The sequence below is a fragment of the Phyllobates terribilis genome, unplaced genomic scaffold (genome assembly GCF_046119375.1).
Source record: "Phyllobates terribilis strain yellow unplaced genomic scaffold, ASM4611937v1 Scaffold_5__5_contigs__length_657084704, whole genome shotgun sequence".
Lineage (NCBI taxonomy): Eukaryota > Metazoa > Chordata > Amphibia > Anura > Dendrobatidae > Phyllobates > Phyllobates terribilis.
Window position 1 is genome coordinate 341,063,279 of NW_027362765.1, and position 15,933 is coordinate 341,079,211.

A 15,933-nucleotide genomic window follows, 5' to 3' on the forward strand; every position below is an offset into this window, starting at 1 on the left:
AAAAATGGAAAAGTATTTTTTTTTACACTTTTTCATTTTTACGAATCAATTTGTGAAGCACCTGGGGGTTCCAACTGCTCACTATGCATCTAGATAGGTGCCTTGGGGGGTCTAGTTTCCAAAATGGGGTCACTTGTGGGGGAGCTCCAATGTTTGGGCACACAGGGACTCTCCAAATGCAACATGGTGTCCGCTAACAAATTGAATGGAAAATCGTCTCAAATTGTCCGCTAATTATTCAAGCAAATTTTACAATCAAAAAGTCAAATGGCGCTCCTTCCCTTCCGAGCCCTGCCGTGCGCCCAAACAGTGTTTTTTCCCCACATATGGGGTATCTGCGTGCCCAGGGGAAATTGCACAACAAATTTTGGGGTCCATTTTTTCTGGTTACCCCTGTGAAAATAAAAAAATTGGGTCTAAAGTAACATTTTTGTGAAAAAAGTTAAATGTTCATTTTTTTCTTCCACATTCCAAAAATTCCTGTGAAGCACCTGAAGGGTTAATAAAGTTCTTGAATGTGGTTTTGAGCACTTTGAGGGGTGCAGTTTTTAGAATGGTGTCACTTTTGAGTATTTTCTGTCATAAAGACCTCTCAAAGTGACTTCAAATGTGATGTGGTCCCTAAAAAAATGGTTTTGTAAATTTTGTTGGAAAAATGAGAAATCGCTGGTCAACTTTTAACCCTTTTAGCTCCCTAACAAAAAAAAATTTTGGTTCCAAAATTGTGCTGATGTAAAGTAGACATGTGGGAAATGTTATTTATTAAGTATTTTGTGTGACATATCTCTCTGATTTAAGGGCATAAAAATTCAAAGTTTGAAAATTGCAAAATTTTCAAAATTTTCGCCAAATTTCCATTTTTTTCACAAATAAACGCAAGTGATATCGAAGAAATTTTACCACAATCATGAAGTACAATATGTCATGAAAAAACAATCTCAGAATCAGGGGAATAAGTTGAAGCGTTCCAGAGTAATTACCTCATAAAATGACAGTGGTCAGAATTGTAAAAATTGGCCCGGTCATTAACGTGCAAACCACCCTCGGGGGTAAAGGGGTTAAGACTTAAACGTCGAAACACGTAGGTCCTGATCCTTGTAGTGCACCATATGAACAATTGGTGTGGAGCAATGTTTTAATGGGCACAATAAAAGCTATGTTTTATTTTAAGAAACTAGCCCGATACGCTGGATCATCCTTTCCTTTTTTCTCATCTGAGTTACTGCGGCTTCTCTGACCGGATCCGGGCGAGGCGATTTGGCTCCACACTCCGAATGGTGAGCGGACTCAGTTGTGCATTTGTTGTATTTGAGTTTATGTTACGCTGCTATCATTCGGTGGTGTTGAGAAGTCTGGCCCAATCCAGCCATTGTTCATTTTTATAAGAGTCAGCCTGTCAGCATTTTCAGTTGACAGGTGGATGCGCTTATCAGTTATAATTCCACCAGCGGCACTAAAAACCCGCTCTGACAAAACGCTGGCGGCAGGGCAGACCAGGATCTCCAAGGCATAGAGAGCCAGTTCATTCCACGTATCCAGCTTGGATACCCAATAATTATAAGGCACAGCGGAATCACGGAGGACACTGGTACGGTCGGCAAGGTACTCCCTTCACCATCTTCCGAAACTTTGCACTCCTTGTGAGAGTACCCCGCGCCTCAGGGTCTGTGCGATGGGAAGGTCTGAGAAAACTCTCCCAGAACTTTGACAGTGTTCCCCTGCCTCTGCTGGATTGCATTTGTGTCTCTCTCGCCTGTACTCCTTGGTTGTCCAACGAACTGTGACCTCTGCCGCCAGCGTTTTCAGATGGGAATTTTTTCAATAATTCCGCAACAAGGGCCTCCTCGTACTGCCCCATTTTATTAGGTCTGTCCTGCAAAGGAATAAGAGACAAAGTTCTCCCTGAAGTGTGGGTCTACAAGCGTCACCAACCAGAAATGACTGTCACCCAAAATTTGGACAACGCGAGGGTCACGGGAAAGGCAGCATAACATAAACTCAGCCATGTGTGCTGCAAAGAGGCAAGACTTCCGTGTCCTCACCAACAGGACGACTGACCATGCTCTCCTCCTCTTCCTCCCTTGGGCCCTGTCCTCAGGCCATCCACGCTGAACAGACAGTATGGCAGTTGTGCAGGTAGTACCGTCTATAGTGCAGGAAATTAGCTCCTGTTCTTCTTCCTCCTCTTCCTCATTGTCACCCAATCCACGTTGGGATGAGATGAGGCTGGGCTGTGTGTAAGCACCCTGTACGGTTCCTTGCTCCATCTCATCGTGCTCCGCCTGCAATGCATCCTCTTTAATTGAGAGCAGAGAGCACTTCAAAAGACAGAATTGGGACGGTGACGCTAATTATGGCGTCATCGCCGCTCACCATCTTGTTGGAGTCCTCAAAGTTTTGGTGGATGGTACAGATGTCTGACATCCATGTCCACTCCTGAGGTTTTATGTGTGGAGTCTGACCTGAATACCGACGGCCTTGTTGATGCAGGTAGTCAACAACTGCCCTCTTCTGCTCACAAATCCTTCCCAACATCTGCAATGTAGAGTTCCTACGCGTGGGGACATCGCAGATCAGTCGGTGAGCCGGAAGCTGCAAACGCTGCTGAAGCACGGAAAGAGCGGCGGAAGCTGTAGCTGACTTTCTAAAATGGGCACACAGGCGTTGTACTTTGACAAGCAGATCCGACAGATCCGGGTAGGTTTTGAGAAACCGATGAACCACGAGGTTAAGCACATGGGCCAGGCATGGTACGTGTATGAGCTCGCCTCGCCTCAGAGCCGCCACCAGTTTCCGGCCATTGTCACACACGACCATGCATGGTTGTAGGTTCAGCGGTGTGAGCCACAGATCGGCCTGCTCTTTCAGAGCAGTCCACAACTCTTCAGCGTTGTATGGTTTGTCACCTAAGCACAATAGCTTCAGCACAGCCTGTTGCCGCTTGGCCGAGGCAGTGCTTCCAGCTTGCGACTGATGTGGTCATTTCGGAGATGAATGCTGAAGAGGAGGAGGAGGTGCAGGAACTGTAGAATGTGGGGGCAACCCTGATTGATCTAGAATCCTCGGCGTTGGGAGGATGTGTTCCGTCCCAAGGTCCGACTGGGTCCTGGCTTCCACTATGTTAACCCTGTGTGCCGTCAGTGAGATGTACCATCCCTGACCACAAGCACTTGTCCACGTGTCCGTGGTTAGGTGGACTTTCCCAGTAACTGTTAAGGGCACGGCTAATGTGGGACACGTGCTTGTGTAATGCGGGGACGGCACACCGGGAGAAATAGTGGCGGGTAGGGACCAAGTACCGAGGGACAGCCGCCGCCATGAGGTTGCGGAAAGCTTCCGTCTCAACGAGCCTAAAAGGCAACATTTAGAGCGCAAGCATTCGCGAAATGTGTGAATTTAGTAGTGTGGCCTTTGGGGTGTTAGCTGCGTATTTGAGCTTGCTTTGCAAGGACAGGGGTAGGGACAACTGAATGCTGCGCTGGGACAAGGACGTGCTTGCTGATGGTGCTAATTTAGAGTGTTCAATGACAGGTGCAGGGCGAGAGGCAACTTGGTATGCGCCATTGACAGGGGATTGGCGTGCATGCACAACAGCGGAACAAGCAGTGCTGTCACCCGCAGACATTGTTGCTGGACCCTGAGGTTCGGCCCACTTAGTCGGGTGCTTTGCTGCCATGTGCCTGATCATGCTGGTGGTGGTCAGGCTGGTAGTTTTGCTACCCCTGCTGATGCTGGCCTCGCAGGTGGTGCAAATAGCCTTTTTGGGGTTATCGGTAGAGTCTTTAAAAAACAACCAGACTTGGGAAGACCTAACAGTTGTACTGGCAACTTCCGTCGTATTAATGTTACAGGGACGGGTTCCCCGCCTTCTATCTGCGGCGACCACACTGCTTGTTCTTGCCTGTTGTGGTGCTACGCTTCCCTCCCCCTGTGTGCTGCTGTCTTCGCTCTGCATGTCAACTTGCCAGGTTGGGTCAGTGACTTCATCGTCCACCACCTCATCTTCCACTTCCGCACCCTGGTCCTCCTCCTGACTTTCTGGCAATTGTGTCTAATCATCATCCACCTCTTGGTGACAGTTTCCCACCGTCGCCTTCGTGTGACCGTGGCTGCTCAAATATTTGGGCATTGCTACATGCGATCTCCTCTTGCCCCGCTTCAAATGGACTGGGCGAGAGGCCCGAATCTATAAATGGAAAAGTGAACAGCTCTTCTGAGTTTCCAAGTGTGGGATCAGTTGTCTCTGGGCACTCGGCATGGTGGGAGGAAGGAGGAACAGGGTGAGGAATATGCAGTCCAGACTCACGGCTACTAAGAGTCGACCGTGTGGAAGACAGGGTGGTGGTGGTGGCTAAGTGAGTGGAAGCATTATTTGCTATCCAACCAATAACCTTTTCACACTGCTCTGTGTTCAATAGTGGTGTGCTGCGGTCCCCTATTAATTGGGACAGGAAGGTCGGGCGAGAAGATGTGGGTGTTTGTTGTGGCACAATTTCAGCTTGTCCACAGCTTTAAATAGCTGGCCTGTAGTTTACTATTTTTCACAGCGACCTCATGTCAATAACTTTACTGACACACTGCAACAAAATTTAAATGGAGGCCTGAAATTCCTGAATTTGGAGCACACTTATATGTGATACGTATGATGGAAAACCACAGTATTATATACCTGGCCTGTAGATTACTATTTTTCACATTTCTTTTTTTTTCACATTTTTTTTTATCCCTGGCCCCTGATACCTGGGGCTATTTGTAGAAATATCTGTAACAGAAGCAACAGACAGAACTGGAATGGAGCCTCTTGAGCTATATGCACGGCAGTCTGCCTAATTCCTGCTATCACCACTGATTATATGCAGCTGGATAAGTCCTCAGAAGGACTGTTAGTTCAGTTGGATATATATATATATATATATATATATATATATATATATATATATATACAGTACAGACCAACAGTTTGGACACACCTTCTCATTTAAAGATTTTTCAGTATTTTCATGACTATGAAAATTGTACATTCACACTGAAGGCATCAAAACTATGAATTAACACATGTGGAATTATATACTTAACCAAAAAGTGTGAAACAACTGAAAATATGTCTTATATTCTAGGTTCTTCAAAGTAGCCACCTTTTGCTTTGATGACTGCTTTGCACATTCTTGGCATTCTCTTGATGAGCTTCAAGAGGTAGTCACCGGAAATGGTTTTCACTTCACAGGTGTGCCCTGTCAGGTTTAATAAGTGTCATTTCTTGCCTTATAAATGGGGTTGGGGCCATCAGTTGTGTTGTGCAGAAGTCTGGTGGATACTCAGCTGATAGTCCTACTGAATAGACTGTTAGAATTTGTATTATGGCAAGAAAAAAGCAGCTAAGTAAAGAAAAACAAGTGGCCATCATTACTTTAAGAAATGAAGGTCAGTCAGTCCGAAAAATTGGGCAAACTTTGAATGTGTCCCCAAGTACAGTTGCAAAAACCATCAAGCGCTACAAAGAAACTGGCTCACATGAGGACTGCCCCAGGAATGGAAGACCAAGAGTCACCTCTGCTTCTGAGGATAAGTTTATCCGAGTCACCAGCCTCAGAAATCGCAGGTTAACAGCAGCTCAGATTAGAGACCAGGTCTATGCCACACAGAGTTCTAGCAGCAGACACATCTCTACAACAACTGTTAAGAGGAGACTTTGTGCAGCAGGCCTTCATGGTAAAATAGCTGCTAGGAAACCACTGCTAAGGACAGGCAACAAGCAGAAGAGACTTGTTTGGGCTAAAGAGCTCAAGAAATGGACATCAGACCAGTGGAAATCTGTGCTTTGGTCTGATGAGTCCAAATTTGAGATCTTTGGTTCCAACCACCGTGTCTTTGTGCGACGCAGAAAAGGTGAACGGATGGACTCTACATGCCTGGTTCCCACCGTGAAGCATGGAGGAGGAGGTGTGATGGTGTGGGGGGCTGTGCTGGTGACACTGTTGGGGATTTATTCAAAATTGAAGGCACACTGAACCAGCATGGCTACCACAGCATCTTGCAGCGGCATGCTATTCCATCCAGTTTGTGTTTAGTTGGACCATCATTTATTTTTCAACAGGACAATGACCCCAAACACACCTCCAGGCTGTGTAAGGGCTATTTGACCAAGAAGGAGAGTGATGGGGGGCTACGCCAGATGACCTGGCCTCCACAGTCACCAGACCTGAACCCAATCGAGATGGTTTGGGGTGAGCTGGACCGCAGAGTGAAGGCAAAAGGGCCAACAAGTGCTAAGCATCTCTGGGAACTCCTTCAAGATTGTTGGAAGACCTTTTCCGGTGACTGCCTCTTGAGGCTCATCAAGAGAATGCCAAGAGTGTGCAAAGCAGTCATCAAAGCAAAAGGTGGCTACTTTGAAGAACCTAGAATATAAGACATATTTTCAGTTGTTTCACACTTTTTGGTTAAGTATATAATTCCACATGTGGTAATTCATAGTTTTGATGCCTTCAGTGTGAATGTACAATTTTCATAGTCATGAAAATACAGAAAAATCTTTAAATGAGAAGGTGTGTCCAAACTTTTGGTCTGTACTGTGTGTGTGTGTATATATATATATATATATATATATATATATATATATATATATATATGTTGTGGAATACCTATACTAACTATAAGCAAGCGAATCTCTCCCTGACGCAGCAGCACCTCTCCCTACACTGTCTGATCCGGAGTGACTGTGACGAGCATGGCGGCGCCAGGTGTGATATAGACCTGATGACGCTGTGCGGCAATCCCTGCATGTTCATTGGCTCAATAAACAGTTGTAAACATGCAGGGAGGGGACCCGAGCTCCCAACCGAGCAACCAGGAAATACTCGCCGAGCATGTCGAGCAGTGAGATGGGAGAGTACCCAGCAGTGGCGAGCACATTCGCTCATCACTATTACTTAGTCATTTGGCCACTTTGCCCCTTATAGAGTTCATGTAGATCTATGCATTATGTATTGTACATTTGTAATTCTGACTTGGCTTCCCTGGGTGGTATAAATCTCTGTGCCACATTCTTATAGAATGTTTTATTCATGTCTTTTGATGGATTTTGAATAAAGTTTGTTAATTTTATTTGGACCCTTTGCTTCTGTTTTTGTATGGTTTTCTATTATTTTAATAGTATAGGTGTGTGGGCTTTTTATGTATTTTTTGGGCTGCTGGAAATATTGGATAAGTGACTGCAGCTTCCTAAGTTCTCAGATGTTGCGCCTCACCTGGGCTAGCGCTCGTTTCGATTATCATCTGTAGATCCGGCCTATGAAGCTTTCTCTTCTCCATGAAATATTGCATCTGATTCTAATCATTATTTTTTCAAATAAAGTGATGATGAACAAAGGGAAAGAAATATAAATAGAAATGTTTATTTATGGATTTACATAATCTGGACAGAAGATAAAACTCTGCCATAAATCACAGGATTGGCAATGTGGAAACCCTGTGTGTCCATTATAGCATCATCATAGAGTTGGCTACAATATGATTAATAGCTACTCAAATCAATGTTCAACTGCACAAACGTCTCCATGTCGGATAAAAGTGACCATGTTCTGCAATGTAGAACTCAGTCTATAAAAATCTAGTCACACAGGAACCCAGTCCAGGATGGCCATCACCTGCAAGAGAAAAACAGCATCAACCACTACGATGAGCCTTTAACAGAGACAGACAACACATAGAAGAAACGGTGGAGATCACCAAAGAAATGGGCAAATCCCCCCTGCAGCAGAAATGCGTCAGGGGCAGCTACAAGGTTCTGCAGCCAGTGGGATTGGTGTGGAATAGACCCCTAGTCCGGTTACTGTCATTAGTCAGGACATATCTGCCAATCTTGTGGCATAGGCATTATGATGAAGATGATGATGATGCCGATATACACAAGCCCAGGTTGCACAGCACCTGAGGAGTAGGAGCAGAGCCTAGAAGAGCGCATGTCCTAGTAGAGCTGGAGATGATGGAGCAGCCCTCCATAATTAGCAGCTTTGGATCAAAACATCTTTATTGCATTTTTTTTTCAGATACAAAAAGACACCCCGGATTTATGAGTACGTTTTCTCAACATTTCCGGTCACAGACTTTCCGGAGTGGCGGGATCAAGGTGGTCTCATTGATTTGTCAAAGTGGGTGCAGTCACCAAGTCTCAGACCATGTAAAGGAAGTGTCGAGATGGAAAACATTGGGCCCACCAAAGAACTTGAATCTGAGGACCCACCTTTCATCTATGCAAAACCAAAGCATCATCATTAACCCCTTCCTTTCCAACAGGGCGATTTTTACATTTCTCCTTCTCTGATCCCAAGAGCCATAACTTTTCTATATTTCTGTCGACAGAGGTGGGTGAGGGTTTGTTTTCTGGAGGGGCTGGCTGTATGACACCATTCATGTTATCATGTGATGCACTGGAATGCGGGGAAAAAATTCCAAGTGTGGCAAAATAGTGAAAAAAGTGCAATTTCGCAATTTCTTTTTTATCTACAACGTTCATTTTAAGGTAAAAATCCACTGCCAATATGATTCTCCAGGCCAGAACGATTATGGTGATACCAAACATGAATAGCTTTTCTTTGAAGTACCGAAAAAAAAAAAAAAATTGTAAAAAAAAAAAAAAAAAAAAAAAAAAAAGTACCTGTTTCCGAGAGCCATAATGTTTTCAGGAGACGGAGCTGTGCGAGGGCTATAATGTTTTCAGGAGATGGAGCTGTGCGAGGGCCATAATGTTTTCAGGAGACGGAGCTGTGTGAGGGCTATAATGTTTTCAGGAGATGGAGCTGTGCGAGGGCCATAATGTTTTCAGGAGATGGAGCTGTGCGAGGGCCATAATGTTTTCAGGAGACGGAGCTGTGTGAGGGCCATAATGTTTTCGGGAGACGGAGCTGTGTGAGGGCCATAATGTTTTCAGGAGACGGAGCTGTGCGAGGGCTATAATGTTTTCAGGAGACGGAGCTGTGCGAGGGCTATAATGTTTTCAGGAGATGGAGCTGTGCGAGGGCCATAATGTTTTCAGGAGACGGAGCTGTGTGAGGGACATAATGTTTTCGGGAGACGGAGCTGTGCGAGGGCTATAATGTTTTCAGGAGATGGAGCTGTGCGAGGGCCATAATGTTTTCGGGAGACGGAGCTGTGCGAGGGCCATAATGTTTTCGGGAGACGGAGCTGTGCGAGGGCTATAATGTTTTCAGGAGATGGAGCTGTGCGAGGGCTATAATGTTTTCAGGAGATGGAGCTGTGTGAGGGCCATAATGTTTTCAGGAGACGGAGCTGTGCGAGGGCTATAATGTTTTCAGGAGATGGAGCTGTGCGAGGGCCATAATGTTTTCAGGAGACGGAGCTGTGTGAGGGCCATAATGTTTTCGGGAGACGGAGCTGTGTGAGGGCCATAATGTTTTCAGGAGACGGAGCTGTGTGAGGGCCATAATGTTTTCAGGAGACGGAGCTGTGTGAGGGCCATAATGTTTTCAGGAGATGGAGCTGTGCGAGGGCCATAATGTTTTCGGGAGACGGAGCTGTGTGAGGGCCATAATGTTTTCAGGAGACGGAGCTGTGTGAGGGCCATAATGTTTTCAGGAGACGGAGCTGTGTGAGGGCCATAATGTTTTCAGGAGATGGAGCTGTGCGAGGGCCATAATGTTTTCGGGAGACGGAGCTGTGCGAGGGCCATAATGTTTTCAGGAGACGGAGCTGTGTGAGGGCCATAATGTTTTCAGGAGACGGAGCTGTGCGAGGGCCATAATGTTTTCGGGAGACGGAGCTGTGTGAGGGCCATAATGTTTTCGGGAGACGGAGCTGTGTGAGGGCCATAATGTTTTCGGGAGACGGAGCTGTGTGAGGGCCATAATGTTTTTGGGAGATGGAGCTGTGCGAGGGCTATAATGTTTTCAGGAGATGGAGCTGTGTGAGGGCTATAATGTTTTCGGGAGACGGAGCTGTGTGAGAGCCATAATGTTTTCAGGAGACGGAGCTGTGCGAGGGCTATAATGTTTTCGGGAGACGGAGCTGTGCGAGGGCTATAATGTTTTCGGGAGACGGAGCTGTGTGAGGGCTATAATGTTTTTGGGAGACGGAGCTGTGTGAGGGCCATAATGTTTTTGGGAGATGGAGCTGTGCGAGGGCTATAATGTTTTTGGGAGATGGAGCTGTGTGAGGGCTAGAATGTTTTCGGGAGACGGAGCTGTGCGAGGGCCATAATGTTTTCAGGAGACGGAGCTGTGTGAGAGCCATAATGTTTGCAGGAGACGGAGCTGTGCGAGGGCTATAATGTTTTCGGGAGACGGAGCTGTGTGAGGGCCATAATGTTTTCGGGAGACGGAGCTGTGCGAGGGCCATAATGTTTTCGGGAGATGGAGCTGTGCGAGGGCCATAATGTTTTCGGGAGACGGAGCTGTGCGAGGGCCATAATGTTTTCAGGAGACGGAGCTGTGCGAGGGCTATAATGTTTTCAGGAGATGGAGCTGTGCGAGGGCTATAATGTTTTCAGGAGACGGAGCTGTGCGAGGGCTATAATGTTTTCAGGAGATGGAGCTGTGCGAGGGCCATAATGTTTTCAGGAGACGGAGCTGTGTGAGGGCCATAATGTTTTTGGGAGATGGAGCTGTGCGAGGGCTATAATGTTTTCAGGAGATGGAGCTGTGTGAGGGCTATAATGTTTTCGGGAGACGGAGCTGTGTGAGAGCCATAATGTTTTCAGGAGACGGAGCTGTGCGAGGGCTATAATGTTTTCGGGAGACGGAGCTGTGTGAGGGCTATAATGTTTTCAGGAGACGGAGCTGTGTGAGGGCCATAATGTTTTTGGGAGATGGAGCTGTGCGAGGGCTATAATGTTTTTGGGAGATGGAGCTGTGTGAGGGCTAGAATGTTTTCGGGAGACGGAGCTGTGCGAGGGCCATAATGTTTTCAGGAGACGGAGCTGTGTGAGAGCCATAATGTTTGCAGGAGACGGAGCTGTGCGAGGGCTATAATGTTTTCGGGAGACGGAGCTGTGTGAGGGCCATAATGTTTTCGGGAGACGGAGCTGTGCGAGGGCCATAATGTTTTCGGGAGATGGAGCTGTGCGAGGGCCATAATGTTTTCGGGAGACGGAGCTGTGCGAGGGCCATAATGTTTTCAGGAGACGGAGCTGTGCGAGGGCTATAATGTTTTCAGGAGATGGAGCTGTGCGAGGGCTATAATGTTTTCAGGAGACGGAGCTGTGCGAGGGCTATAATGTTTTCAGGAGATGGAGCTGTGCGAGGGCCATAATGTTTTCAGGAGACGGAGCTGTGTGAGGGCCATAATGTTTTTGGGAGATGGAGCTGTGCGAGGGCTATAATGTTTTCGGGAGACGGAGCTGTGTGAGAGCCATAATGTTTTCAGGAGACGGAGCTGTGCGAGGGCTATAATGTTTTCAGGAGACGGAGCTGTGCGAGGGCTATAATGTTTTCAGGAGACGGAGCTGTGCGAGGGCTATAATGTTTTCAGGAGATGGAGCTGTGCGAGGGCTATAATGTTTTCAGGAGACGGAGCTGTGCGAGGGCTATAATGTTTTCAGGAGATGGAGCTGTGCGAGGGCCATAATGTTTTCAGGAGACGGAGCTGTGTGAGGGCCATAATGTTTTTGGGAGATGGAGCTGTGCGAGGGCTATAATGTTTTCGGGAGACGGAGCTGTGTGAGAGCCATAATGTTTTCAGGAGACGGAGCTGTGCGAGGGCTATAATGTTTTCAGGAGACGGAGCTGTGTGAGGGCTATAATGTTTTCGGGAGATGGAGCTGTGCGAGGGCTATAATGTTTTCAGGAGACGGAGCTGTGTGAGGGCCATAATGTTTTCGGGAGACGGAGCTGTGCGAGGGCCATAATGTTTTCGGGAGATGGAGCTGTGCGAGGGCCATAATGTTTTCGGGAGACGGAGCTGTGCGAGGGCTATAATGTTTTCAGGAGACGGAGCTGTGCGAGGGCTATAATGTTTTCAGGAGACGGAGCTGTGCGAGGGCTATAATGTTTTCAGGAGATGGAGCTGTGCGAGGGCTATAATGTTTTCAGGAGACGGAGCTGTGCGAGGGCTATAATGTTTTCAGGAGATGGAGCTGTGCGAGGGCCATAATGTTTTCAGGAGACGGAGCTGTGTGAGGGCCATAATGTTTTTGGGAGATGGAGCTGTGCGAGGGCTATAATGTTTTCGGGAGACGGAGCTGTGTGAGAGCCATAATGTTTTCAGGAGACGGAGCTGTGCGAGGGCTATAATGTTTTCAGGAGACGGAGCTGTGTGAGGGCTATAATGTTTTCGGGAGACGGAGCTGTGCGAGGGCTATAATGTTTTCAGGAGACGGAGCTGTGTGAGGGCTATAATGTTTTTGGGAGATGGAGCTGTGCGAGGGCTATAATGTTTTCGGGAGACGGAGCTGTGTGAGAGCCATAATGTTTTCAGGAGACGGAGCTGTGCGAGGGCTATAATGTTTTCAGGAGACGGAGCTGTGTGAGGGCTATAATGTTTTCGGGAGACGGAGCTGTGCGAGGGCCATAATGTTTTCGGGAGATGGAGCTGTGCGAGGGCCATAATGTTTTCGGGAGACGGAGCTGTGCGAGGGCCAGACGGAGCTGTGCGAGGGCCATAATGTTTTTGGGAGACGGAGCTGTGTGAGGGCCATAATGTTTTCAGGAGATGGAGCTGTGCGAGGGCTATAATGTTTTCAGGAGATGGAGCTGTGCGAGGGGTATAATGTTTTCAGGAGATGGAGCTGTGCGAGGGCTATAATGTTTTCAGGAGATGGAGCTGTGCGAGGGCTATAATGTTTTCGGGAGATGGAGCTGTGCGAGGGCCATAATGTTTTCGGGAGACGGAGCTGTGCGAGGGCCATAATGTTTTCGGGAGACGGAGCTGTGTGAGGGCCATAATGTTTTCGGGAGACGGAGCTGTGTGAGGGCCATAATGTTTTCAGGAGATGGAGCTGTGCGAGGGCTATAATGTTTTCGGGAGATGGAGCTGTGCGAGGGCCATAATGTTTTCGGGAGACGGAGCTGTGCGAGGGCCATAATGTTTTCGGGAGATGGAGCTGTGCGAGGGCCATAATGTTTTCAGGAGACTGAGCTGTGCGAGGGCCATAATGTTTTCAGGAGACGGAGCTGTGCGAGGGCTATAATGTTTTCAGGAGACGGAGCTGTGCGAGGGCCATAATGTTTTCAGGAGACGGAGCTGTGCGAGGGCTATAATGTTTTCGGGAGATGGAGCTGTGCGAGGGCCGGCTTTTTGTGCCCCGAGCGGAGGCTTTTATTGACACCATTTTTGGGGTAAATAAGATTTTTTATCACCTCTTAATAAATGTTTTTGCACTGTTGCAGTGGATGAAAACCCACAATTCTTACATTTTGATTATCTTTCTTGTTAAGTTATTTAACATTTATATTTTCATTAAGTTGGACTTTTATGACTGCAGCGATATCAAATGTGTATTTTTTATTTGTTAATTTTTAAATGGGGAGAAAGGGGGCAAGAGGAATGATTATTTTTTTTAAATCTTTTGTTGTATTTGTTAGTTCCCCTAGGGGGGCTTATGCAATATAGTACAAATCATGGTCTCCTATGAACGGCAGCTATGGACTTTACTTTCACAGGAGTACCATCATGACAGGCTCAGGGGTCTTCAGCAGACCCCTGACTCTCACAGCAACCCATCGGCATCCCATAATCGCGTCCTGAGAGCGTAGAGCGTTGATGGACGGTTACAATGGCGTGTTGTAAGTACTGTCACAGACTGACGGCAGCGTTCACCAGGTTACAGCCGCAGACACAGCTTGGATCCACCATGTCTGTTAGAGGCAGATGACAGACCCTAAGGATACCGACCATTGCCAGAATCACAACTCTCAGAAATATATGGAGTATTACAGCAAAAAAACAACCGTGAAGTTTCCCAAAGGGTCCAACTGACGCCTCACACACCATGTAACATATGCAAATGTGGTACTAATCTAGGTGACGCCCAAAACAAAAATCCCTCCCACCTGGGGTCACAGCAGTACCCCGGGATACTGCCCTTGTCAGACATGGGGCACGACAGTGCGTATTAGGGCCTTTTCTTTGTCCCTTGCTTCATGTGATGCCCATGAAACGTTACAGACCACCACGTCCTTCGGTTGGACTTTCTTTTTAATTTTTGTCTTATTGGTTAGTAACATAGGCTGAACCTTCTACAGCATGTTACATGGCGAGTGAGGTACCATTGTACCTTCATGCTTGATTTTACTTCTAACACCCTGCGATATTTTATCACCTTCACGCCTTTCCTGTTTTTGCGCTTTCGGTTTTTGCCCCCCTTATTCTCAGAGACATAACTTTGTATATTTCGGTCTATATGGCCATGTGACGGCTGGATTTTTGTGGGATGAGTTGTACTTTTCACACCTTGCGTTTTACCATTACATGCACTTTTATATGCTGTACAATGGCTTTCACAGCTCTCCTAGATAGAGTATGATGGCCCCCAAAGCTCCGCTATATGCAGTACAATGACCTCACAGCTCCCTATAAAATGTATGTGACCCCCACAAATATTGATTGATAAACCATAAAATAACTCACATCGCTGCGTTGCGTCAGCAAGCTCCTGCGGTCTGTGCGGCGTGTGCTCATCGCGCCAGTCGCATCCATTCTCGCACACATACACTGTATGGCAGAGGAAGGAGGCACTGGCTCCACCATTATATGCAACATATCCTTAGGATGCAGATACTGCTGAACTGCAGACGCCGGTGACATTGCCGGCTCACCGTCCAGCACCGGGTTCTCCTGGACTCCGAGGCCACATTGCAGCCACAAGGTCTGCCATTACAAACGGCCCTGAAGGAGATTGTAGGGGGCCAGTCCAATCCTGGGTGGAGATAGGGGCTAGAGCGGTGGTTCAGAGCGGTGTGCAGCACTCAGAAGAAAGGATATTGTTAAATCATGTGTTTGGATCGGAAACAATTGCAATAAAGATGTTTTGGGGGAAGACCGGCTAATTATGGAGCAGTTTCATCTTGTTCTGATGATACACTTGACAGAAAGCACTTACCTAGCACAAAGGGTTAATGTAAAGGCAGATCAGGGGTCACATTAAGGGACTTGTAGATTTCCTTCAGTATTAGGAGAGCAGTGTCTTCAGATTCCCTAGAAAGGACATACGTGTTAGGGTGTGCAGGAACCACAGTCAGAACGCTTTTATTTATTGTCCTCACTCATATAGCGCCATTAATTCCACAGCGCTGTACAGACATCATCATCACTGTCCCCACTGAGGCTCACAATCAAAATGCCCTATCAGTCTATGGAGTGTGGGAGGAAACCGGAGAACCCGGAGGAAACCCAAACACGGGGAGAACATACAAACTCCTTGCAGATGTTGTCCTTGGTGGGATTTGAACCCAGGACCCCAGCGCTGCAGTGCTAACCACTAAGCCACCATATAGTGCTAACCACTGAGCCACCATACCGTGCTAACCACTGAGCCACCGTACCATGCTAACCACTGAGCCAGACAGTGCTAACCACTGAGCCACCATAAAGTGCTAACCACTGAGCCACCATACTGTGCTAACCACTGAGCCACCATACAGGGCTAACCAAAAAGCCACCATACCGTGCTAACCACTGAGCCACCATACCGTGCTAACCATTGAGCCACCGTACCGTGTTAACCACTGAGCCAGACAGTGCTAACCACTGAGCCACCATACCGTGCTAACCACTGAGCCACCATACCGTGCTAACCATTGAGCCACCGTACCGTGCTAACCACTGAGCCAGACAGTGCTAACCACTGAGCCACCATACAGGGCTAACCAATGAGCCACCATACCGTGCTAACCACTGAGCCACCATACCGTGCTAACCATTGAGCCACCGTACCGTGCTAACCACTGAGCCAGACAGTGCTAACCACTGAGCCACTATACA

At 47.3% G+C, this 15,933-nt stretch overlaps 1 protein-coding gene across 1 annotated transcript in view; it reads right to left on the reverse strand.

Annotated features, from left to right (window-relative positions):
- Nucleotides 1-7,378: 7,378 nt before the first annotated feature.
- Nucleotides 7,379-15,933, reverse strand: part of SEC23IP (SEC23 interacting protein) — a 208,178-nt gene continuing 199,623 nt past the window's right edge. The window contains exons 18-19 of the mRNA XM_073684597.1: nt 15,053-15,147; nt 7,379-7,646 (exon numbers count right to left, since the gene is read on the reverse strand). Coding sequence (XP_073540698.1) covers nt 15,066-15,147 — 82 coding nt within the window. The 3' untranslated portion in view covers nt 7,379-7,646; nt 15,053-15,065. The remainder of the gene's footprint in view (nt 7,647-15,052; nt 15,148-15,933) is intronic.